General features: G+C 42.9%; 1 protein-coding gene and 1 pseudogene across 2 annotated transcripts; both read left to right on the forward strand.

Moving 5' to 3' along the window:
* The first annotated feature begins 604 nt into the window (after positions 1-604).
* Positions 605-21,256, forward strand: SEC61A1 (Sec61 alpha 1 subunit (S. cerevisiae)). Of its 2 annotated transcripts, XM_006895173.1 has the most exons (12): positions 605-654; positions 911-978; positions 3,219-3,284; positions 3,375-3,453; positions 4,390-4,521; positions 9,141-9,250; positions 9,585-9,738; positions 17,091-17,251; positions 18,710-18,907; positions 19,143-19,334; positions 19,596-19,672; positions 21,070-21,256. In XM_006895173.1, exons 1-12 carry the CDS (start codon positions 648-650, stop codon positions 21,254-21,256), a joined length of 1,431 nt encoding a protein of 476 aa, XP_006895235.1. In that variant the 5' UTR covers positions 605-647. The 2 variants fall into 2 exon arrangements, with proteins under 2 accessions (XP_006895235.1, XP_006895236.1); XM_006895174.1 differs by lacking the exons at positions 605-654; positions 3,219-3,284 and having other exon boundaries at positions 916-978.
* LOC102870451 lies at positions 5,086-7,007 on the forward strand (annotated as a pseudogene).
* Positions 21,257-26,066: the final 4,810 nt, after the last annotated feature.

Genomic DNA, 26,066 nt, shown 5'->3' on the forward strand with positions numbered 1-26,066 from the left:
TTTTGCCCTCCTTGGGGTAGACTCAAAAGACAAAAACAGTGTGATCACTACTATCAAGAAACAAAGAAGCCTGTCCTTTGGGATAGATTTCTGCGCAAACGAGACATAAAAAGATTAAGACCGAGAGATGGCAGTAGAGGTGGACTTCGGAAAAAGCAGGAACCGCCGACGAGGTCTCTGCCCAAAAAGGGTTTTCACTTTAGCGAAGTTGCGGGCAAAAGTGAAATGTGAATTCTAAGTGATTTACGCTGTGAACCGCAGGAGAGCGGGGCCTTGCGCATAAACGGAACCAAGGGTCGCCCTCTGTTTCTCTAAAGACACAATCAACCAGCATGCCCGACAGGCTCGTCCGCGGCGCCCGGCTCCCAGCCTGCCCCGCGCCCCGCCCCGCCGGCTGGTCTCGCCGCTCCACTGCATGTCGGGAGTTGTAGTCTCAGCGAGGCGGCGCGGCGCCGTCCAGAGAGCGTGGCAGGAAACGGAAGCGGCCTAGGGTCCGGCCCCGGCCCCGCCCCGCGCCGTTCTCCGCGGGGCTATACTGACGTGTCTCTCGGCCGGAGATCCCGCTCCGGAGCCGGTCGAGCTGTGGGCAGTGTTACCTTCCTCGGAGCGGAGCTGAAGCGTGACCTGAAACCCGAACCGCCGACACCATGGCTAGTGAGTCCCTGAAGGGGCAGCGCGGACACCGCCGGGACGGATCCGACCCTTCTTCCCCTCGCGCGGCCGCCTCCCAACCCAGCCTGCCCGGGTTCCCGCACAGCCTCGCCCCCCGGTCCTCCTCGAGAGCCCCGCGCGCCCCCTCGGTCGTCTTGCTTTGTGCCCCTGCTTCCTTGCTCATCTTGTGCCGAAGGCTTCGCGGGTTAGAATGGAGGTTTTCTCTTACCCTAACTCCTCTTGTTTCTTCCTCTCCAAGTCAAATTTCTGGAAGTCATCAAACCCTTCTGTGTCATCTTGCCGGAAATTCAGAAGCCGGAGAGGAAGGTGAGTGCCCCAGGTCGCCCTCCGAGGCTGCTCGGTGAAACTGTCTGGGGGTGAAGTTTACCATACAATTTAAAATGGCTTCAACACGCCAGATGGCACGCTCTTCTCCCCGGCATGTCTTTGGGTGTGCTCCGATGCGCCTAAGTTTTGCAGAGAGGTGACCTGCCTGGGTGTGGGGATTCCCACTGAAATCGGCAGGCGGTACTCAACCAAGTTTTATGAATGTTGCTTCAGTGAACAAAGTCCCCAGAAGCCATCCTGGCCTCTGCGGCCTCAGCCAGGAGACCAAGACTGAGTTACCCTTCTTTGTAGACTCCTCACAAGGTCCTATAGCATGTTTGAGTTTTCCTAGGATACTCTGTATTCCCAGCTGCTAGAAGAAATTCGGGGTTCTAACTCTGTACAAACGAGCCTGCACTTTTTAAGACAAGATTGTCACGTTACTGCAAAGAAAGGCATTTCATTGAAAGCTAATTTATACAGCCCACATTAAAGCAGTGAAAGAAAGATCGTGTGGAATCATTATCGGTATTCTGTTGCTGCTCAGTTGTGGCTCAAGAGAAGGTTATGGATATAAATACGGCTGTTAAACAATGAGGAAAAGTTTCTTTAGGTTCTAAAGTTAAAAAGAATGAATAGTATTTTTGTCTCTCCCTTTTTCTAGACTATTAATACAAAATCACAGATGTTTTGATGTTTTGGTTGTTGTCAATCTGGACACTTAGAATATTGGAATGCTTTTTTTTTTTTTTACTTAAAATCATTTTGCATAAATGCGCTACATATGTACTGCCTTTAATGGGATAATTTCACTAGTAAGTTTCAAAGCACCTTGCTTTCCTCCTAATCATAATGGAAAGGGCAGGGGCCCTGGAGTCAGGCAAGCTTGGGTTTCACTCCTCGAAACTCTTTTATAGCTGTATGACCTTGGCCTTGTAATTAAGTGTGTTCAGTGCAGCAGTGGAAATATATGCAAGGTATAGCAGTGACTCAGGAAGAAATTAAGCTTGGAAGGTTCTGAAGGAGGAATAGATGTTTTCTTGAAGGAATGGGGAGAAGTTCCAAGAAGAAGAAATACATAGTATGCAAAGGCAAAGAAGATAGGAAGGACTGCTAGTTGTGCTTGAGGCTGGGAGCCCTGGTGGCCTGTTCTGTAGGGGTTTGCACTAACACAAAGAATGCAGCTCTCTGGTGGTTCAAATCCAGCAGAGGCTCTGAGGGAGAAAGATGGGCAGTCTCCTCCTGTGCAGTTCACAGCCCTAGAAACCCACTCAGGGTCAGCTATGAGTCAGCTCTGGTTAGGCAGCAGTAAGTTTGAGTTCTGCTTTGGTTTTGATTTCTGCAAAGGGTAGGTGGAGAGCAATATATTCGTTGGGAAGGGCAAATGAGTTGGGCACTTGCTTTGGTAAAGGTCTTAGTATGGTTTAGAGGGAGAAACTATAGTAGTGAGGTAGGAGTTGATGGGCTTGGGTGATATAAGAGGTAGACTAGGCGAGGCAGGACTAGGATAAAGATCTCCTGAATCAGTGTTGAATTTGGTTGTATTTAAGAGAGGAAACTAGATTATTGAAAAGGAGGAATTTTGTAAAATTTATCCATTTCCTTTTTGCCCCATTAATAACTCCATTTCTCTGAAAACTTACTACTTTACTTCATCATTAAATTGGAACCAGTTCATAGCTGACCCCCCAGCAAGCATTCAGAGACCATAAGTCACACAGGAGGAGATGTCTCACCTTTCTCCCTTGGAGAAGCTGGTGGATTCGAACTGCCTGCTTTTGCTTTGGGAGCACAACTAACACACAAGGCCGCCAGCATTCACTGTCACATTACTAGTTAGTCTGAAATGACGTTGCTTTCCCTTGACCTAGTTTTAATTTCTTATGTGATGGAGTAACCAGTAGAAAGGAAAAAGTTCAGTGTGTCTGTGCTGCATTTGGAGCACTGGCCGCACGTGCACACTTGGAGTCACCAGGAGTCAGAATCAACAACAACCAACAGTAGCAACAATTGTGTAGCCTCTCTCAGACTTTGCTCGTTACAGAGTCAATGAAATAGTGCTGCATTGTGTGAGAGTTAATAAGGTAATGCTTATGACAGCCTCACATACAGAAAGATACAGTATACTTTCAGTTCAAAGTGTGAAAGGTTTCTCTAAGTTGAATGAGGGATCTTAGTTGAGTCCATGTTTATTAATTTGCTTGTACAAATAATTTATTTCACTTCATTCTCTTCTACAGATACAGTTCAAAGAGAAAGTGCTGTGGACTGCTATCACTCTCTTTATCTTCTTAGTATGTTGCCAGGTAACATATGTCTCATGTCCCACTGTTGGGATAGGGAATAAGGATGAGTTGCAGCAGATGCATTGGCTACTTTCCTCTGCTTGTTTCCAGATTCCCTTGTTTGGCATCATGTCTTCAGATTCAGCTGACCCTTTTTATTGGATGAGAGTGATTCTTGCCTCCAACAGAGGTATGACTTTTAACTTTCTGTGCTTAATTCTGTACAAAGTGGACTTGACTGGCCTAATTAAGAATGTGGCCTGAAAAGTAGAGTGAAGGACAATGCTGTGTTATGCTGCTTGGCCTCATTAAATACTGGATTCAAGATTCAAGCATGCTTTCATTTTGGAAATTGTGTGAGTGCTGTATAAAACCTGTAATAACAAGATAAGTCTGTGTTGTGAGAATACAATCTGGGAAAACTAGAATACATTTTATACACATGAGATGGTAGCATTCTTACCTGTCTTTGTGTTGTTATAATACATTCTTTAGAATATGTAATTCATTTCTCAGCTGTATCTTCTATCTATAAATTGTATGTATGTGTCAAAAATAATATGTAATACTGTTTTGTATACACTAACTAGTAACCTATTGGAAATTTTTTAATATGTGCTAGTGTTGATCATTGTATTTGAGTAACTCATTTTTATAGTTCACATTATTTTCCAAGTCAGTAGGCAGTATAGCTCATTTTAGTATAATGGAAGTAGAGATTTATTCATAGTTAGATATAGATACAATTGCACAAGCCCCCATTCCACATTCTGGAAATTATTTTAATGTTATCATTTTTTATTAACTGATGAAGAAGTAAACCTTTCTTATCTCTGTAAACCATAATGGATCTGTTACAGTGAATATAAATGCAACACTCTGTTTAGACACCATGTGACTTCTTAACAGAATAAGACATTGCCTGGTGTTCTGGCCCGGAGGAATTGAATTTTATACTACTCATTGATATTTTGGAGTTATTCCCTGAATTAAATGTTACTGCCAAAGTGAACCACATTGGATTTGTGTAAGAGGGACCCAGCCAAGTCTTGCACATTGTTTTCTTGATAATACTTTGCTTTTCGAAGCTAATATTTCCTGTGTTTCTTCTCTCTCTTACATCAAGGCACACTGATGGAACTGGGTATCTCTCCCATTGTCACCTCGGGCCTAATCATGCAGCTCTTGGCTGGGGCAAAAATAATTGAAGTTGGTGATACACCAAAAGACCGAGCTCTTTTCAATGGAGCCCAAAAATGTAAGTGATATTGTGAATATTGTTCCTTCCTCTTTGGTTGAGAGGTTTTGGTTTTTTTGGGTTTTTTTATTTTATTATTTTTGTGTGTACCGTCAAATCAGATCTGACTGGTACAGGAGGAGATTGTCCCTCCTTTCCCGGCAGAGCATCTGGTGGATTCAAACCGTGCACCTCTGGGATTGTAGTTGCAGCTCCTTACCACTAGGCCACCAGAGCTCCCCTGAGAGTTTTAATTTGTTGCGAAGTTTTGGGAGTTTTTCTTTGTATGATGTAAAAACCTTGGTTCACCTTTTGCAGATTATCTTGGTCTGTGTTACTAAAAATAGAAACCCATACTTTGAGATCTTTGTAGTAATGTGTGTCAGTTCCATTATGCGTAGCAGTACTTTAATGAGATACCAGAGAAGAAGAGTTTACAAAAAAGGAAAGCTGCTATTACAAAATAGCTTGGTAGCAAAAGTGATTAAATTGGAAGCCTTAAAAACCACATGAAATAGAACGAGACCTGGGCAAGTTGAACCCACCCTATGCTGAGTCTCGGATTCAGGGTACTGCTCACACCTCATGCAGATGCTGTTCCCAAAGCTGTGAGTAGTCTGCCCTCTCAAGAAGCAGAAACAGTTGCCTCTCTATGGCAAAGACAGAACATCGGTCTTCTGTTGCAGAATCTTGAACTATTGCCACATAACTCAGGTGCCCCAAAATGAAAGTTTAAAAATTAATAGTTAATATACATTTTCACAATTTTTCAGCTTTTATGAATAGCCCATTGGCTGTGACAATAAAATGGGAATGGGAGAATGAGGAGTTACATACAAAAGCTGCATGACAGTCAGAGGCATTGAAGAACCTTACAGTGTTAATTGACATGTGTACATCCTGTCTCCATACCTTTTCAACCTATATGCAGAACAGATTATCCGGGAGGCTGGGCTCTATGAGGAGAAATGTGGGGTCAAGATTGGTGGACGATTTATCAACAGTCTGCGTTATGCAGATGACACAACCCTGCTTGCTGAAACTGAAGAGGACCTGAAGCACCTGCTGCAGAGAGTCAAGGACTGCAGCCTACAATATGGATTGAGGCTCAATGTCAAGAAGACAAAGATTCTCACCATTGAACCAATTGGCAGCATCAGGATGGATGGTGAAGAGATTGAGATTGTACACAGCTTTCGTTTGCTTGGTTCCACAGACAACATTCTTGGCACCAGTAGCCAGGAAATTAAAAGGCGCATTGCCATGGGAAAGTCAGCTGTTAGGGACCTCTCCAAAGTACTGAAGAGCAATGGTGTCTCTCTGGAGACTAAGGTGTGTCTGATACAGGCTTTGGTCTTCGCAATCGCTTGTTATGCATCGGAGAGTTGGACAGTGACCAAAGAGGATAGAAGGAGAATTGATGCCTTTGAGCTGTGATGCTGGAGAAGAGTATTGAGAATTCCATGAACTGCTAGGAAAACAAACAGATTTGTCCTGGAAAGGGTAAAACCGGGTGGCTCCTTGGAGGCGAGGATTCTGAGGCTCCGTCTAACTTACTTTGGACATGTTGTGAGGAGAGACCGGTCCTTAGAGAGGGACATCATGCTTGGGAGGGTGGAGGGACGGCGCAGGAGAGGAAGGCCCTCTATGAGGTGGATTGATTCCGTGACTGGGATAATCAGGATGGGAGTGTCAGAGACAGTGTGATTGGCACAGGACAGAGCAGAGTTCAGGGCTGTTGTACATAGGGTCGCTATGAGTCGCAAGCGACTCGATGGCACTTAACAACAACAGCAACAACTCAACTGGATGAAAGGAATGCTAGGTGTCAACATCAACACTTTGTAGAACTGCATGATTTCTTTAGTGATGGTGATAATCTCTGCTTAATGTATGTCTCTTCCCAGCAGTTCATTGCTTGACAGGCTGCCTTGCTTAGATCGTACCACACCACTTTCTTGGCATATGAGAGGTGAGATTGATCAGGGTGCAGCTAATGGCATCAGGTTTTTCATGAAGTTTCATATTCCTAGAGATATTAGAAGTGCAAATACCTTACTAGATGTAGCCTTTACAGCCCAGATGTCTGACTTAAGGCTTGCATAGACTTCGGAGACATTTTACAAGATTGTCATGACTAGCAGAATTGAGGAAAGTACAGCTTATATGTCACCTAAAGCTTTTTTTTAATTGGTTTGCTTACAAAGTTTATATGCATTGTGTTTCACGCTATCCTTCAAATCATACATGAATCTGACAAATACTGCTTTGGTATGGTTTTGCTAGAAATAATAACTATACTTGGGGCTGTGGATGAATACAGTGAATCTCAGTGATAGCCATAGCCGAATATCAAAGAAGAAATTTGAGAAAAGACAATTGAAGACTATATTGATATGAAGACAAATGACACTGATGCCCATTCAATCAAAATTATATATTCTCTTGCTAGTCATTGTCTGCATGGAAAACAAAAGAGACTACATTTTAGTTCAGCTTCTGCATGAGATGACAATTTAATGATTTCTTAGACCTCTTGGTACTCTCAATTTTTTATGTGTAGCTGTACTAACAGAGCTCTGGTGGCATGGTCCATAGGGCATTGCCTTGCTCACCCAAAGGCAGCATGTCTAACTGTCCAAATCCCGGCGCTGTTCAGAAGAAAGATGGGCACACTCCTTCCATTTGATTTGTAGCCTCAGAAACCGAGAGGAGGCTCCACTGTCAATTGGTTCCTATGCACTGAGAGAGGGAAATAAAAGCCATTTCTCACTTTTTTTTCTTTTCATGTAAGACTTTAAACAAAATGAAATAACAGAGCTCTGACACTTACTATCTGAAATAGTTTACCATTTGGAAAGATGTTCTGAAACACATAACTGTGGAAAGAAAAACAGGCTGGTCAGAGAGCAGGGGGTGGGCAGAGAATATGATGGATATAATTTTGATGTGTGTTGGGCAGAGTTAGGAAATTGGGTCCTTTTGAGCATAAAGAGCTCCCACATGAGGTAAAAGTAAAATACAAATTGATTTCCAACTCATGTTAAGAGCCACTGGAAATCAACTTTAAATATACATGACCACAATATCAATAATGAAGAAATCTTATGTTTTATTCAGTAGTTTGGCCAGATTCCCTTTGATAAGCTCACTAGTTCAGGAACATTTCTTACTTTTATTTTTAATGTTTTTCTTTACCCTTAAGGATGGAGCTAAGTGTAGTCTGGTGATCTCTTCAACCACATAGAAGAGATAAAAGTTGCTGCATTATCAAGCATTTAGCCCTACAATTAGCGTCATTCCTACAGTAGTCCCAGGACACATCTGTTTAGAAACTTAGGGTTTCACCAGTTTGAAAATTACAAGATAAGTAAAAACACGAAGACCTTGGTCTGAAGTCCATCTACTCCTAATTTGCTCTAGACAGTCGTTGCTTTGAGTCATGATATGGCCATCTCATTCACTGCTGTCTAGTGAGAATCAACTCACAGCTGACCCTCTGGTGGGTTCTCGGAGGCCATAAATCACATAAGAGATTGCCCGTTTTCCTTGCTCAGGGCAGCTAATGGATTGGAGCCACTCACCTTTGGATCAAGAGTGCAACTCCCTAACCACTTGGCTACCAGAGCTCTCTATGACTGACTAGATTATCTTACATGGCATTGGTGACAGAATTTTGCAAGATAATTAAGATTCGTAATCAGCTTGCTTTGAATAATGAAAAGGGATATTTTCCTAGATATGCTGGCTTTGAATAATGAAAAGGGATATTTTCCTAGATATGCTGGCCAAGAGAATTAAGTTGCCATGTTGTAAGAGGACCATCTTGAGTAGGAGCTGAAGACATCCTAAAGAAGCTAAGAACTAATTTCCAACCATCAGCTAGCAAGAAAAATAACCCTTACTGTACAGCTGCAAGGAACTGAAGGGCACAAACTGAAGTTCAAAGATCTTCAGGGGATACCACTGCCTCATCTCAAGTCAACCTTGTGAGAGCTGAATAGACAGTATATCACAGCTGTGTTTACTTCTGCCAAATGGAATTATTAGCTAATAAATGGGTGGGGTTTAGTGGTAAAAAAATGAGTAATATAAAGATGTGAAAAGTGATCCCTTTGTGTACATGTTAATGGTCCATATGAGTGGCCTGACCTTGAACTTAGGTGCTGAGGGTTTGAAAAATCACCAAATGGTGTGCTTTTGAATTCTTTCTTCAGTAATTTTTCTCCTTTTTTTTTTTTATGTGTGTACCGTCAAATTGGATCTGACTGGTACAGGTGGTGATTGTTCCTCCTCCTTCAGAGCATCTGGTGGATTTGAACCGTGCACCTCTGGAATTGGGTTTTTATACAAACCAGATGTGTAACTTTTTAAGTCTTTCACTTTTCAAAAAGGACAGTTAATCTAGGAAAAGGAAAAATTAAAGAAAAAGTATGCTTTTTTCCCTCCCTGGCACTATTTTACATCATCATGTGCTTTGCTGCTGTGGCTAATTAGACACTTCTCTAATTTGGTCAATTAGATCAGGCTCTTTATAGACGATGTCAGTGTTTCTTCTCCTAGGTTCCTGGCAATCACTGGGTATTTAGTAAGCGAGTCATTTACTACCACATATGACACAGTTTTCTTTTGATTTCTAGTGTTTGGCATGATCATTACTATTGGCCAATCTATCGTGTATGTGATGACTGGGATGTATGGGGACCCCTCTGAAATGGGTGCTGGAATCTGCCTACTAATTACCATCCAGGTAATCACTCTGTGAACACTTTTTCCCTCACGCCACCCACCCTGCTTCTGGCTGTCTAATCCCTTACATTTTTATGTCTCAGATAAATCTCAACTACACATTTAGAAAGGATTCTTTCTAAGAAGAAGCCAAAGGCCCTGTGCTTGCCCTTTGACCTTAAAAAAAAAAAGAGAGAGAGATTTATTCCAATAATCTGTGGGCTGAGGGTGGTTTTCTGACCCAGCTTTCTGGGTTGTAACAGAAAAGTGATTGTGAAAAAGGAAGGATCATGTTCCTGGTAAGCAACAATTATTGTCTATTTGGATTTCTTATTTTTATCTTTTACTTTTCATAGCTCTTTGTTGCTGGATTGATTGTCCTCCTACTGGATGAACTCCTACAAAAAGGGTATGGCCTAGGCTCTGGTATTTCACTCTTCATTGCAACTAACATTTGTGAGACCATTGTGTGGAAAGCATTCAGTCCCACCACTGTCAACACTGGCCGAGGTAAGGACCCTGGGCTTTCCTTATGACAAGATTCCATAAAATGTATTGACAATGCTTACTTTGGCAGCACTTACACTAAAATTGGTGTGATACAGAGAAGATTAGCATGGCCCCTGTGCAAGGGTGACACATAAATTTGTATAGTGTTCTATATTTCGTATTAAAAAAAAAACCACACCAAACTATTAACATGTACAGAATAAAAATTTCCCCATTCCCCTGAAAAACCACTTCAGTTTTAGGTACATCTGCAATCCTGCTTCATTTGAACAGCTCAACAGCAGTAAGTCAGATTGTATTCTGGAGAACATTTAACTTATTTAACTTTTTCCTATGTGCTGTTTAAAACATCAAAGAGTGGCCTTCCTTGTACATCCATCGTCTTATATTTTGAAATGAAATTATTAAAGCAGAGTTCTTTGTGACACAAAGGACAACTTTTCAAGAGAGCACTGGACATGAGGAGTTCCACCTCAGTTGAAATCCTGGCTGTTCACACACATTTCTTCCTCTCTAGGCCTGGGTAGTTACAGTTACTTGAGACAGAATAAATAACACAAAATCGTGGATATGTCTCAAACGTTAATATTTTGCTCTTGTATTTACATGACGTATTGTAGAAATTCATGCATATATTATGTATACATGTGTACCTCAGCATTTTCTTTGAATTGAGCTCTAGAAACAGTTCCTTGCCACAGAAACCATATAATCTCATTCCAAACACCAACTCCACATTTGCCATGTCATAGTGACTCCATCAGGTTTCCAAGGCTGTACATTTTTATGGGAGGAGACTGCTCATCTTTCCTCCCTCAGAGTATCTAATCATTTGAAACCATCAACCTTTTGGTTAGCAGCCCAACACATGTACTGTATCACCAGACTCTACAGTCCCATTAGTGACACTGTTACCCAGTGCAGTTGACAGCCTTTGAAAACCTGCTGCAAGATCAGTTATATATGAGATCTGACTGGACAGCAGTGAGTTAAGATGAAAACAGGCCATCCTGTATTCAACAAATTACAAAGCTGAAGAGTATAACTTGAAGTGGGAAATGTCAGGAGAGCCTTAGAGAAGGGTGAGCAAGATCACATGTGCTCCTTCTAGGAGCTTAGAAAATCTAAGGCCCACTTGGGAGAAACTGGGAGCCAGAAGGGAATGTTCAGTGATGGCTGTGAAAGGATGAAGGGAGATTGGCAGTACAAATGTGTAGCAGAACCATCAGATCTCTTGACCTATGAAGGAGGATATGCTGACATATAAAGTAGGAAGTGAAAGTGTCACAATTGATAAAGGCTTGGAAATCTAGAAACAGCTGGCAAAGGAAGCCACAGTCCTTCCTCAAGTAGGGCACTAATAGGGGAAACCAGAGCTTCACAGAGATGGTTTCCCCAGAATCAGAATGGGAAGAGACAGAGACAGAAAAAGCAACTGCATAGTAATCCAGGTCTGAAAAAAGTTATTGAAGTGTTAAGTGAGGATATTAGGAGAAAAACTGACCTCAAAGTGACATCTTTGCTTTCTAACAGTTTAAAGAGCTCCTCTACAGCAGATTTGCTCAGTGCGGTATGTTATTAGCTGTTTTGAATCCCGCATCCAAACCTATTGATTGTGGATCCAAATAAAATTAAATCCTTGACAACTTTATATTTTCCCTGTGTGTCTGTTACTTGTTAATATAGCTGTAAAGATTATTGTTTTCTTTATATTGAATGCTGTAGTCTTTGATTGTAAGTAAGTGCTTCAGGTCTTTGCTTTCAGGACATAAGATTGTGTCATCTGCATATCTCAGATTGTTGATGAATCTTTCTCCAATCCTTTGTATAGTCCAGCTTCTCAGGTTATTTGTTCAGATATTGTATAACTATCGTGAGAGGATATAATCCTGAAGCAAACCTTTCCCGATTTTATACTATGCAGTATTCCCCTTTTCTGTTTAAACAGTTGCTTCAGTCTGTGTTCACGTTCTCTCCATTGGCACAATGATGTGTTCTGGAGTACTCATTCTTTGAAAGGTTATCCATAATTTGTTACATCTACACAATCAAGTTACTCTGCATAGTCAATGAAATAGAAGTAATTACCTTCCTCAGTTTCTCTGCTTTCAGCAAAGATCCAATGGTAATTATATCTCTTGTTCCATGTGTTCCTCTGAATCTGGCTTGGGTTTTTCTGTCAGTTGATTGTCGACATACTGCTGCATCTGTTTCTGAACTGCCATTAGCAGAATTGTCCTTGGGTGTGGTACTCATGATGTTGTTTGATAATTTTTGCATTGTTTTGGATCACCTTTCTTTGGAATGGGCATGATTGTGAATCTCTCTTGGTCAGGTGGCCAGGTGATGTCTTCCAAATTTCTTGACACTGACAAGTGAGCACTTCACCATTGCCTCCATTTATTGTATCTCAGTTGGCTTTCCATCCATTCCTAGAGCCTTGTTCACTACTGCCTTCAGTGCAGCCCAGACATCTTCCTTCAGATCCATCATTTCTTGAGTACATGCTGTTACCCTGCTGAAACTGAGGAGGACCTGAAGCACCTTAATATGGATTGAAGCTCAGCATCAAGAAAACAAAGATTCTCACCACTGGGCCAATTGGCAGCATTATGATAGATTGTGAAGACATTTAGATTGTTAACAGCTTTAGTTTGATTGGCTTCACAATCAACACTCTTGGTACCAGCAGCCAGGAAATCAAAAGATGAATTGCATTGGGAAGTTTGCTGTCAGGGACATCTTCAGAATACTGAAAAGCAATGATGCCAGTCTAGAGACTAAGGTGCACCTGATCCAGGCCATGGGCTTCACAATTATGTGCTATGCATCAGAAAGCTGGACAGTGACTATGGATGATAGAAAGAGAATTGATTTCTTTGAGTTGTGGTGCTGGAGAAGAATATTGAATTTAAAATGGACTACTAGGAAAACAAACAGGCTCATCCTGGAGAGAATCAAATCAGGCTTCTCCTTGGAAGCAAGGATTCTGAAGCTCCACCTGACATACTTTGGGCATGTTGCAAGGAGGGTCCACTCCTTGGAGAGTGATGTCATGTTTGGGAAAGTGGAGGGATAGCACAAGAGAGAAAGATGTTCGATGAGATGGATTGACTCAGTGACTAGGGTAATGAAGGTAGGTGTGTCAGAGACAATAAGGTTGGCTCAGGAGAGAACAGGGTTCAGAGCTATTGCATATAGGGTCTCTATGAGTCACAGGTGACTTGACGGCACATAACAACAACATACATTCTTCCCATCTCCTTTTGGTGCTTCCTGCATTGCTTAATATTTTGCCCATGAAATCCGTCAGTATTTCAGCTTGAAGTTGGTTTTCACTCCTTTTAGCCTGAGAAACGGTAACCTGAGAAAACCCTTTTGGTTTTCTAGTTCAGGTATTTTTGTACTTTTCGTTACAATACTTTTTGTATTGTTTTCTCAAGTTATCTTTTGAAATCTATTCAGCTCTTTTATTTACTCATCTCTTCCATTTGCTTTTTTTTTTAATTGTGATTTGAGTGAAAGTTTACAAAACAGATGGGCTTTTCCTTCAACTGTTCGCATATGTTTTGTTTTCACTTTTCCACTTCCTCCCTGTAATTCTTACTTGGTTTAATCCTTCTACCTCTTCCTGCCTTCTGGGCTTCATCCTTGGGCATCATCCTTGGGCTGCTCTTTTGACCTTATTGGCTATTCTAGTATGGTTTTTTAAGTTTTGTTTCACATTTTTCTCGACCCTATCTGGGATAACCTCTCCTCCCCTCCTGTTCTGACCTCTTCTAGTGTGGTCAGCCATGGTAGCAGGACACTATCTAGTTTTTCTGGTGTTATTGTTATTGCTACATTCCATCAAGTTGCTTGTGACTGATAGTGACACCCTGTGTACAGTTGCTCTGAACTCTGCCCTATCCTGAGCCACTCTACCTGACTGACAACCCTGCCCCATTAGTCCAATTACTGTGTCAGTCAGTATATCTCATTCTAAGTCTTCCTTTCCTGTGTTGACACTCCATCCTTCCAAGCATGATGACCCTTTCTAGGGATTTGTCCCTCCTGGCCACATTGCCCAAAGTATGTGAGACAGCTTCAAAATCCTTGCCTCTAAGGAGCAGCCTAGTTTCACCCTTTCTAGGGTAAACCTGTTTGATCTTTTGGCAATTTGAACTAATTATGATAAATCTTTCTTTTTTGTTCCAGACAAAGGGAGACCAGTAGTTACACCTTAGGTTGTTGCTGCCCATCTTCCATTTGCTTTAGCTAGTCTTTGTTCAAGAACAAGTTTCAGAATTTCATCTAATCACCATTTCGGTATTTTCTCTTGTTTTCCTATATTTGTTTTAGTAACTTTTTGCTTTCTTCATATTTGATGTCATCCTACCACTTGTCTGGTCTTTGGTCATTATAGTAGTCAGTGCATCAACCTACTCTTGAGATGGTTTCTGAGTTGAAGTGGGATACATTTGAAGTCAAGGTTTAGGGCTCATGAGCTTGTTTTCTTTTATTTCACCTTCAGCTTGATAAGCAGTACTGGTCTGTCCCACAGTCAGCCCTGGACTTGTTCTGAGGATGAGACTAAAGTTCTCCATTGTCTCTACACATGTAATGAAATGGATTCCTGTATATTCTAATTAAAATTGCAAGGTATAATTTCCATATATGTTATTTGTTGTTGATTGCCCTCTAGTCGAGCACGACTCATAGCGACCCTGTGAACAAAAGGCCTGAGCCTCTCTACAACGATCAACAATTTTCAAAGTATATAGAGTTTCTGGTGGCATGTTGTTTAGGAAGTGGATGTCGCTCCTGCTTCCAAAAATATATTGCTAATAAGTTATTTCCTAATATTTTATCCAGAAGAGATATTTGTAATTGAAAAACAGTGATTGTATAAAATTTAATCCTGCAATCTCTGGCATCATTTTTATCACCAAGGGCATATTTCCCAAGTACCAATCTTTGCCATTTCTAACCACCTGTAATTGTTGGTGGATCTACGGTTTCCATTTTTACCAACTTCAGATTGCAGAAATCAGTAAAAAGACTAAATTTCTTCATTTTTGGTACTTGCGTTAGTGTGCAAATTGGTAAATATATCGTTTTACTAGTAATAGTTTTTATAGGTTTATGGGTATTACATTTAACTGTGTGGATCACAACAAATTGTGGCTAACCTTGAAGAGAATGAGAATTCCAGAATACTTAATTATACTCATGCAAAACATAAACTTGAACCAGGAAGCAATAGTCAGAACAAATTATTTGGGAGGGTGGGCTTTATGAAGACGAATGTGACATCAGGATTGGAGGAAAACTCACCAACAGCCTGCATTATTCAAATGGCACAGTCTTGCTTGCTGAAACTGAGAAGGATCTGAGGCATTTGCTGCAGAAGGTCAAGGACTGCAGGCTTCAATATGGATTGAAGCTTAACATCAAGAAAACAAATATTCATACCAAGGGCATGGAAACAGCTCAGATGCCCAAACACAATGGAATGGATTCAAAAATTATAGTACATTCACAGAACGGAATACTATGCAGCATGCAGGAGCAATGATTTTGTAAATTACTACTAAACATTGGAGGAACTGGAGAGCATTATGTTAAGTGAACTAACTCTGTCACGTAAGGACAAATATTATACAAGAGCATTATTGTAGAGTAGTGTGAGGATCGGGGTGGGGTATTTAATAAAGGATCATACAATTTTATGGTTGAAGAAAGCGATGGGTAAATGAAAGGAGAAGGATCTGGTATGAAAAAGAATGTGTATGGATTTTATGAACATTATATGTAAACCAGTATAAAATTTTTAAAAATTATATGAAGAAAACAAAGATTCTCAAACACTGGGCCAACTGGGAGCTTCATGATAGATGGAGAAGAGATAAAGATTGTTAACAGTTTCAATTTGCTTGGTTCCATAATTAACACCGGCAGTAAGGAAATCAAAGATGAATTGCAATGGGAAATTCTCCTGTCAGGAACCTCTCTAAAATACTGAAGAGTAATGATTTCATCTGGAGTCTAAGGTGCACCTGATACAGGCCACGATCTTCAGTATATTTGCTCTGCGTCAGAGAGCTGGACAGTGACTAAAGATAATAGAAGAAGAATTGATATCTTTGAATTTTGGTGCTGTAGAAGAGTATTGAACATAACGATGTGCTGCCAGGAGAACAAACAGGTCTATCCTGGAGAGGGTAAAACCAGGCTACTCTCTGGAGGCAAGGCTTTTGAAGCTCTGTCTCCCATACTTTGGACATGTGGCCAGGAGGGACCGTTCCTTGGTGAAGGGCATCATGTTTAGAACAGTGGAGGGACAGCACAGGAAGGAAGACCCTAGATGAGATGAATTGATAGAGTGACTGAAGAAATGGGATTAAGTCTGTTGGAGATGATGAGATTGGCTCAGGATAGGACAAGAGTTAAGAACTATTGCACAGAGTCATTATGAGTCGCAGGCAACTTGACAGCCCATAACAACGCATGGATATTATCCTGTCACTGACAGTGTTACGCTTCAGGATGACCTTGAAATGGTTTTTTAAAGTGAGTGCAACACTTTTCAATTTGGACAGTAAACCAAATGATTATCTGATTCTAGATGGCCAGTTTCAACTCACTAACACCCAATAGGAAGTTCTGGTGGCCTTGTACTAAGAAGCTGCACTACAATCCCAAAGGCATGAGTTTCAAATCCACCAGTGAGAGGAGGATGAGCAGTCCCTCCCTTGCAAATTAGTACCTCTGAAAACCTGCTGGAGGGTCAACTGTGAGTTCCAACTTGACAGCATACAGTAATACCTAGAATATTGACCTTTATGTATCCCATTCGTTATAATTCCCAGTTTTCGTAATTCATATTTCATATATTCCATATTCACATAATTAATGAATATTTGTGTCTTTACCTTTTGAGTCATGCTGTATCAACAGATGAAGGTCCTGAAGGCTTTATGGTCTGCTTTTTATTGAGGTGGCAGGTCTCCCCTGTCATTAGTGCCCTCTACTTGGAGTGGCTCATCTTCCAGAACTGTATCGGTGTTTCCTTGTTGTTCATAAAGTTTTCACTGTTTATTTTTTTTTTAAAGAAGTAAATCACCAGAGCCACTCTAGTCCTGGTCTACAAGCTCCACTGAAACCTTTCTATCATAGGTGTCATTACTAGGGTTTGAAATGCTGGCAGTATCATTTCCAGCATTACAGTAACATGCAGATCATCATGAAACAACAGACAATTGATTCTCTTAACTGGTTTATTTTTCCTGTTTATTTTGGCCACTTAGAAATACAATGTCACATTTTTTTGTTTTTTCCTTTACCTAATGTGTTCCTTCCTTCACCAACAGGAATGGAGTTTGAAGGTGCCATAATAGCACTGTTCCACCTCCTGGCCACACGCACTGACAAGGTGCGAGCCCTTCGTGAGGCCTTCTACCGCCAGAATCTCCCCAACCTCATGAACCTGATTGCCACCATCTTTGTGTTTGCAGTGGTCATCTATTTTCAGGTACGTCCCAATCCAAGCCTAGAAAATTGTGATGGTCTGAATTTCAGTGTGCCCACTCACAACCCAGAGTTTACTGATACTATGTGAATGCGTTCAGAGAATTGAGTTCCATTGAGAGCTGAACAAATGTGTTCTATCAGCTAAACAAAAGTAAGGCAGATCTAAAGTTTGTAGAGTCATAGTCCCTTGAATTGGCCCTATCAGAAGATATACCATGTTTTTAGCTTCTAGCTCTAGAGAATGACAGCTCTTTAAGCTCTTGCTGTTAGAATCTGTGACTCATAGAGAACTTATAAAACTCCTGAAACATCTATAGTTCTAGCAGAGGTAACTTTGGTAGTCTCGCTCTGGAACTGCATCACTGTGTTCCTTGTCCAACTTCGTAGATTGTAGAAAATCCCTTCATACTTTTTTGCCTTTAAAGGTTGCTAGTCATCTGCTTTTCTTTATGTAGTTGGATCTATTTGTATATTTTGATTGTCCACTTTGTATTCTAATATTGAAAAGTAGTTGAAATGTGTTTCAGTAGTTGTATATCAGCCAAATAATTTTACTGAAAACCAAGTAAAATGGTCTATTCCTTCTGCTGTGACTTTTAGTTACATACTGAGGGATAACAAGCCAGCCCTTCTCCTGTATTTGTCACAGTATTATTAAGAATTTATTTTAGGGAGCTCTGGTGGCCAGGTGGCAAGAAGCTGCACTGCAATCCCAGAGGTATGTGGTTCGAATCCACTAGATGCTGTACTGGAGAAAGAGGGGCAATCTCCTCCTGTACCAGTCAGATCCGATTTGACGGTACACACACAAAAAGTAATAAAATAAAAATTTAAAAGCAATAATAATTTCTTTTAAGTCTGTTCTGAGGCTTGTTCTAGTTACTAGTAGTTTGTGATAACAAAAGAAAGTCTGTTCTCTAAGGGTTTCTGAGGAGGAGGTTATCATATTAGAAAAGTTTGAATTTTCTTTTATGATGAAAAATATCTGAGGGGACTGGGTCAGGGATATGAAGAAGGCAGCTTGATGGCCTTGTTCAGGAACCAATGTAAAAGCATGAGTAATAACAGCACACTTACTGAGAAGAGATGGCTGCTGGGAGAATGGGTATGGATACTTCCAAGCTTGCCTGCATTCACAGGGTGATGAAACGTGGCAGGCTTTGATCTTTCAAAAAATGAAAGCTTTGCACTGTGTTTTGCTTTGAAACATTTCTAAAACTTTCCCTGGAACCTTCTGTGTGTGCCCTCTACTGGGGAAAGGGGCCTAAACGCTTGGACCGTTTCAGACTGGAGGCATCTTGAGCCTCCCACCCCACAGCAGACCTGGCCATTCTGGCTTGTCTCTGCATAGCCCATGCCTCCCACCCCACAGCAGACCTGGCCATTCTGGCTTGTCTCTGCATAGCCCGGGAACAGAGCAACAGTGAATGAGGCGTTCTGGTTCTGTTTGGCTTCTCAGGGCTTCCGAGTGGACCTACCAATCAAGTCAGCCCGTTACCGTGGTCAGTACAACACCTACCCGATCAAGTTGTTCTACACCTCCAACATTCCCATCATCCTGCAGTCGGCCCTGGTGTCCAACCTGTACGTTATCTCCCAGATGCTGTCAGCTCGCTTCAGTGGCAATTTGCTCGTTAGCCTTCTGGGAACTTGGTCTGTAAGTGTAATTGCTTTCAAGTGTACTTACTAAGTTAGCATCCTAGTTAATTACAAATACCTCAAAAATACTTTCTTCATTCATCCTTGGCAAATTTAGCATATTACATTTTCTTCTCTGTGAAAGCTGTACTGTGAGTGTTTAAGTCAAAGTATATTCTTTTGATCTGTTCAGAATTCTTGGTCTTGCAGATGAGGTCTGAGGCAGCATTCACAGGCTTGCTTTCTCCTTCCAGGATACCTCTTCTGGGGGCCCTGCACGTGCTTATCCAGTTGGTGGCCTGTGTTATTACCTGTCCCCTCCAGAGTCTTTTGGTTCTGTGTTAGAAGACCCCGTCCATGCGATTGTGTACATAGTGTTCATGCTGGGCTCCTGTGCATTCTTCTCCAAAACGTGGATTGAGGTCTCTGGTTCCTCCGCCAAAGATGTAAGTTTAGATTTGTGCTCCAGAAAGGCTTCTATGTTAGGAGATAGTTGCTCTTACCTCCTGCTGATAGGAGGGCATCAGCTTGTCACGTTGACATTATAAAGTCACTTCTAACCTCCTCCAGTGGACATTGCTTAATGTTGTCTACATAATTGGTGATAGGAAGGAAAGTCTATAAATGTTTAGTACTGTCATGAAATGTCTTTCTTCCCTCCAACTTCAAACTCAAAATCAAATGTTCCCTTCCTCGGCCCTGTACAGGTTGCAAAGCAGCTAAAGGAGCAGCAGATGGTGATGAGAGGCCACCGAGAAACTTCCATGGTCCATGAACTTAACCGGTGAGTGGCTGGGCCACGTTCCCCCAGCATCCTGTTTATACACATTACCCTAACTTGGCACCAACTGTGTTTCCTCACCCATCAGTATAGTGAGTTCATCTTGGCATTATCTAAATTTATGGTTCATCAGACCTCATCTTTTGAGTTATAGGGTAGAAAAGTCTCCTGAGTCATTAAATAAGTAAGCCCTAGTGACAGGACTGTGAAAATGAACACATACAGCCCCTCTCTTCAAAGGATCCCCCAGTATAAAGGGATAGACATGTTGTATAGGAGCATCAGGTACCCCTGCAACTGACGACACAGGCTTCAGGGGTACCTCTCTCATGTCCACATAGGCAGGCTTCTAAAGGGCTTTGCTCTTCAGGGGGCTGGAGGCTTTGAGCTTTGGACACTCAGATGATGAATCTGAGCATCCATCAGGACCCAAGGTAAAAGTGAATAAGCTGGCAGAAACTGGCCATGAGAAGCCTCAATACCCACTGAGGGGCAGATAGTATTTAAAGTGGGAGGAAGACATCGGAGCTCATGGCCCTTTAGGAAAGTCAATTCTAGGAAATAGGGAATGAGGAAGTGACAGAGTAGCCAGCTAGACAACTGGGAGGTTTGGGGCAGAAGAGAGAGGTGGCCTGCTAATGGGCAGGGGAGGGGTGGGACGAGGAAAGTGTACAGTGACTCTTAGGATATTTTAATGACACTTTACTATTCACATTGGCTTCACACATAATAGCCTCTTTGCTAGCAAGGTTGGGGTTATAAATACCTAGGCTTCTCATGCCATTCAGTTTCTCAACACTCCTCAGCTATGTTCTGAGAATGTGAGAGCAACCATAGACAATACATTAGTCACACTGTGACCTTTTCAAACTTGTTTCCAGAATCAGATAGTCTGACCAGATCATAAGGAAAGCTAGTATTAGGAATTTAGGATTATTTTTTAGTGCCTAATAGAGTAGACACTTTGTTTAATACTCAGCCTCTAGATGTGCAGCACTATTGATTAAAGTGAGGAACAAGTATTGTCTTTCCCCTGCCTCGCAAGTATTAACTTGGGTATTCTAGTAACCACATTAAGATAAGAAGGAAGTGGAATTCATTTTAATCATACTTTTAACCCTGTCAGAGTCATTTGTGCTTATAATCAGCGTAACAAAAATTATTAAATCTAAATCTGCAAGCCCTTGTGTATGTTTAGCACGTACATCTTAATTTGGGCTGGTCACATCCACTCCCTTGGGGGCTCCCGTCACCCTTACTGACCACACAGTCTATTATAAACATAGCCCTTGTGCTGGGCATGGTGCTTGGGAGAGGGCAGGTTGACAGGTGTTCTGGCTAGGAGAAGGCAGCGGGCAGGCAGGATGGTGTGATGTTGCTCACCGCCCTGTTCTCCTCAGATACATCCCCACGGCGGCTGCCTTTGGTGGGCTGTGCATCGGTGCCCTCTCAGTCCTGGCCGACTTCCTGGGCGCCATCGGCTCTGGAACGGGAATCCTGCTCGCCGTCACAATCATCTACCAGTATTTTGAAATCTTTGTGAAGGAGCAGAGTGAAGTTGGCAGCATGGGGGCTCTTTTGTTTTGAGCCCTGTCTCCCTGTGGACAGAGGAGGGGAAGCACCCCTGAGCTGCCCAGGCGGGAGCTGAGCCGACTCCCCCATGAGGTCCCCCCCCACACACAGTAGAGCGCTGCGTTGGCACGTGGACCTCTGGTTAACAATGGTTTTTAATTTTGTATTATTTCATTCCACTTTGTAAAGTGCTAGGAATGTCCCAATTTAAAACTTTTATTTTTGTTTTGTCACTGACAGAATTGTAGAAACAAGGGATTTTTTTTTTTTCATTAAGCTGATAACCAGAATTGGTGACAAAGGTAAATCTATCCATTTAAATTTTTTTTTTTTTTTTTTTCATTAAGCTGATAACCAGAATTGGTGACAAAGGTAAATCTATCCATTTAAATTTTTTTAGCCTTATTTGCACCTTCTCAGTGCTGGCTATGGCTGCAGTGGCCTCAGCTTTTTCCCCACAGAGGACATTCTTTGCTCTGGTTGAAAGCACAAACATTGACATTAATGTCTGCTTTTGTTTTATTATTAAGGGTGAGGCTGGAGGGTGTTTTCTGGTGAACTTGGAAAACTAGTGTAGTGACCCCTTACTAGAGATTGCAGATACCCAGTTTAAGACTCTTTCTCTGTAAGGTAAAACTGTTTACCTTGTAAAGTAGATTTTTAGGACAGATCTTCTACAAGAGAAAGGAGGTGGTCTCAGAGGGTTTGGGCCAGCTGCTGATTTCCCTGCATCTGCCTCATCAGGCTTTGAGGTAGAAAATAACCTGCTTATCTCTGTAATCTCTATGATGCCCTTGGTCAGTGCGGATTCAGAGTTGAGCCTGTCAAGCTGAGATTGACATTGTGGGGGCAACGCAGAACTGATGTCTGTCTGTCTGACTTTCTGCCACCCCTCTGACTTCTCTGCATGGTCCAGTATTTATCCTCACTTCTCTGGAGAGTCGAGGCATGTTGGCGACAATCAGACTTGGAAGGATGACTTCAAGTTCATTATCCACTTTTGCCTCCCAGGCTGAAAATGTCTCGCATATATTTTTGAACTTTTTTTATTGTGCTTCGGACCAAATGCAGATGACATAAATGACCAGCTGCCTCTGCTGTCCTCCCTCCTGCTGGCCAGTCTTACCCACGAAAGATTTCCGTGCTCCAGCGCCAAGTGTGAAAACATGCAGGACGGTGTCCAGGATCAGTTCTGTGACTAGTCGCTGATCTTTGGGAGAACAGGTGCTGTCCTGGCATCACCATGGCAGTGAGGGCAGCAGGACCTCAGGCACTGCGGTCTCAGGGCCCTCGCGATGTTGGTTGGGTCCACCACTGGGTGCTGGTGGAGAACTTGGTTCTGTGACAGAAGCTCCACAGGTGGCGGCCACAGGCATGTTGGTTGGAAACCTTGCCACAGATGCCGAGAGCCAGGCCACAGCTCAGTGCTCTTGGCAGTGGAAGTGGCCAGCTCTGCCCATAAGTCTGGGTGGGACCCCAGAGTGCTCACTTCAGCATTGACCAGGAAGCACAGCCAACCAGGGAGATGGAATGACTTGCCTGAAGCTACCAGCGAGTCAGCAGCAAAACCAGAACATGGCCCAGTCCAAGCCTCAGTCTAGGGCTTACCATCTACCACATGTGGCCTTGTCCTGACCCAGTCCTGAGCAGAGGGAAGGCCCTGCTGCCCTGAATCCTTCCTGCCCCCCACTTTGCTCCCTGTCCCACCCACACCCTCTGGCCCCAGTCCGCTGGCGCCGCCAGAGTAGTCGGACCTCCCACCAGCCCTACCATGTGTGCTGCCGCCACCTGCAGTGGCTCAGCTCGGCCCCAGGCTTGAGCTGAGGGGGACCAGGTCTGGTTGAAGTGGTCTGCGTTCCTGCCCCAGCTGTACCCATGTGCCCTTGGAGTTGTCCAGCTGGGCTCTGTGTGGCCCAAGCTCACATTCACCGGAGGATGAGCAGAGCGGGCAGGGCTGGCCGACTTTCAGGGGACTGTCACTGTGTATGCCAAAATGGCCTAACTGAGATAAGGTAAATAAGTGACAAATAAAGGAACTTTTTACAAACAACTGGTCACATTGTCTTGGTTTTAAATTCTGTTTTATCCCCAAACAGACCAGCAACAGAAGTGAGACTTAGTGAGTCAATCCTGGTTCACAGTGTAAGTCTCTGTCCCCAGGGAGAGGGGCCCTGTGGCCTTTGGACTGGACGCTGTGCTCCTCAGGGTCAGTCTCCCAGTATTTCCACAAACCGAGTAGTTCTGGAGGCTGGGAGTAGAGAGATTGGTGTGAGCTGTAAAGTCTCTTCTAGAAGCTGTGGAAGAGACCATTCTGAGCCTTTCTCCAAGCAGCCTTGCTTGGCATTTCCTTGCCAGCTGCTTCTTGAGAGAAAGATGGGCTGTCTCCTCCCATGTCATTAACAGCTTCTGAAAACCTGCTGGAGGGTTTATTATGAGTAGGTTCCGAGTCATTGTTAACATAACCACCCAAAAAACATCACTTGTCTGAGTTGGCAAACTGACAGTGTTATCCTGGACAAGGCCTAGCCCAGACCACCACCACCCAGTCTGTGCCCCACAGTGACCAAGAGTAACCAGTGGGCAGGAGGTTCACCATTCATTCCCAAAGCCCACTGTGAACCAGACTGAAAAGGGACCTTCATTACATACCAGCTAGGCTCCAGGCTCTGTATCTCCAGGTAGTCTTAGAACTCTTATTTTGGAAATAAAATTTTTGAGATGGCAGTCAGGACAAGATGCCATTCAAGGACCACAAATGTTAGGACCTGATGGGCAGGTCACACCACAAATGGCAGAGCCAGTACACAGTCTTGGACTTCCCCTACCCTGTTGGGCCAAGTTGGACAGAATAGGGACCCATGGAAATGTGGTATCTTTGGCTTAGTCCCAACGGGGGCTTTTGGCCCATCCCAGCCCCACCTCAGCCTGCTCCCTCTTCCCTCCCTTGCTGACACCTGATGACCATACCCAGGCCTCACAGGAAGCCTAGGTGCAGTGAAGAGTAAGCTTTCCATCCTGGCCGGGAGGATCAGCCCTCTCTGGGGACATGGGGCACCACGCAAGGGCTAGCAAAAGACCACATACACACTGATTTCCACTGGTGTCTTAGAAAAGCAGAAGTTCACCTACAGTGAAAATTTTTAAGATTAGGGTCACTTCTCTGTTGGGACCTTGAGGGATGACTGGCAAGCACAATGGAGCTTTTATTGAAGGGTGATAAAATTTTATATGGCTTTTAAAATTCATTAAATGGTCCACTTAAGATTTGTGCACTTAAAATCATGAAGATCCTCAAGACTTGTGCACTTAAAATCATAAAGATCCTGGTCTGATCGAAACTGGTGGAACCCTGGCTGCTTATCAAAAAGATCAATGGTTCAAATCCACCAGCTGCTCCACTGGACAAAGATGAAGCCATATGGTTCCACAGAGATAGAAAGCCTTGGGAATCCTATCAGTTCTCTGTCCTGAAGGTTCTTTATGAATCAGAATCATCTCCATGGCCATGGGGTTAGTTTGTCTTTTTTTAACTGTTATATTGTTTTGCATACAAAATTCACATGTCATATTTTGTTTATATATATTATTTCATGCATTCCACTATTCACAATGCGTTTCATGGAATCATTCCCATACATTGTGTTTTATAAAATTAATCACCATTGATCCATGCCTGCCATTACTCCACCTTTTCAAGTCCACACTGGGTCATTCCCAATTCTTTCACCCCTTCACTCTGCCCTCACACCTCAAGAATTCCTCCCTTCCCTGACATCAAACACCTTCTCCCTCCTCTTCCCTCTTTGGACCTTTATATACATGTATTGTAAAAATAGGTGGTATGCTTTTCCCCCCCCTTGTGTACCATTAAATTGAATCTGACTGGCACAGGAGGAAATTGCCCCTCCTTCTCCATCAAAGCGACTGGTGGATTCAAACCACGCATCTTCAGGATTGCAGCACAGCTTCTTGCCACTAGGCCACCAGAGCTCCCTTTGGTTTGCTTTTATTTTTTGTAAAGTGAGTTCCCACCACCAGATCCTTCTCCTTAGAATAACCAAGTGAGAACAAAGAGCAGAACCTGCCCAGGAATAAAGCCTAGTGGGCAGGAAAGGAGGAATGGAAATGGGAAACAGGAAGTGGGAAGAGAGCTATTACATTGTGTGACTACAATTTATGTAATGAAATGTGTATCATTTTTAATAGAAAACAATTTTGTAAACTTTAGCTTAGATTGTTGCTGTTGTCGTTATGTGCCATCGAGTCGCTTGTGACTCATTGCAACCCTATGTACAACAACCCTAAACCCCGCTCTATCCTGTGCCAGTCGCACTGCCTCTGACACACCCATCCCGATCACCCCAGTCACTGAATCAATCCACCTCATACAGGGTCTTTCCCTCTTCCACCTCCACCCTCCCAAGCATGATGTCCCTCTCCAAGGACCTGTCCCTCCTTACAACATGTCCAAAGTATATCAGACGAAGCCTCAGGATCCTTGCCTCCAAGGAGTAGCCTGGTTTAACCCTCTCCAGGAAGAATCTGTTTGTTTTCTTGGTAGTCCATGGTATATTCAACACTCTTCTCCAGCAGCACAGCTCAAAGGCATCAGTTCTTCTATCCTCCCTAGTCATTGTCCAACTCTCTGATGCATAAGTGATTGCAAAGACCATAGCCTGTATCAGATGCACCTTAGTCTCCAGAGAGACACCGTTGCTCTTGAGTACTTTAGAGAGGTCCCTAACAGCAGACTTTCCCATCGCAATATGTATTTTGATTTCCTGGCTACTGGTGCCAAAAGTGTTGACTGTGGAGCCAAGCAGAC

Source organism: Elephantulus edwardii, unplaced genomic scaffold (assembly GCF_000299155.1).
Source record: "Elephantulus edwardii isolate Elephantulus edwardi_28Jun2011 unplaced genomic scaffold, EleEdw1.0 scaffold00161, whole genome shotgun sequence".
Classification (NCBI taxonomy): Eukaryota; Metazoa; Chordata; class Mammalia; order Macroscelidea; family Macroscelididae; genus Elephantulus; species Elephantulus edwardii.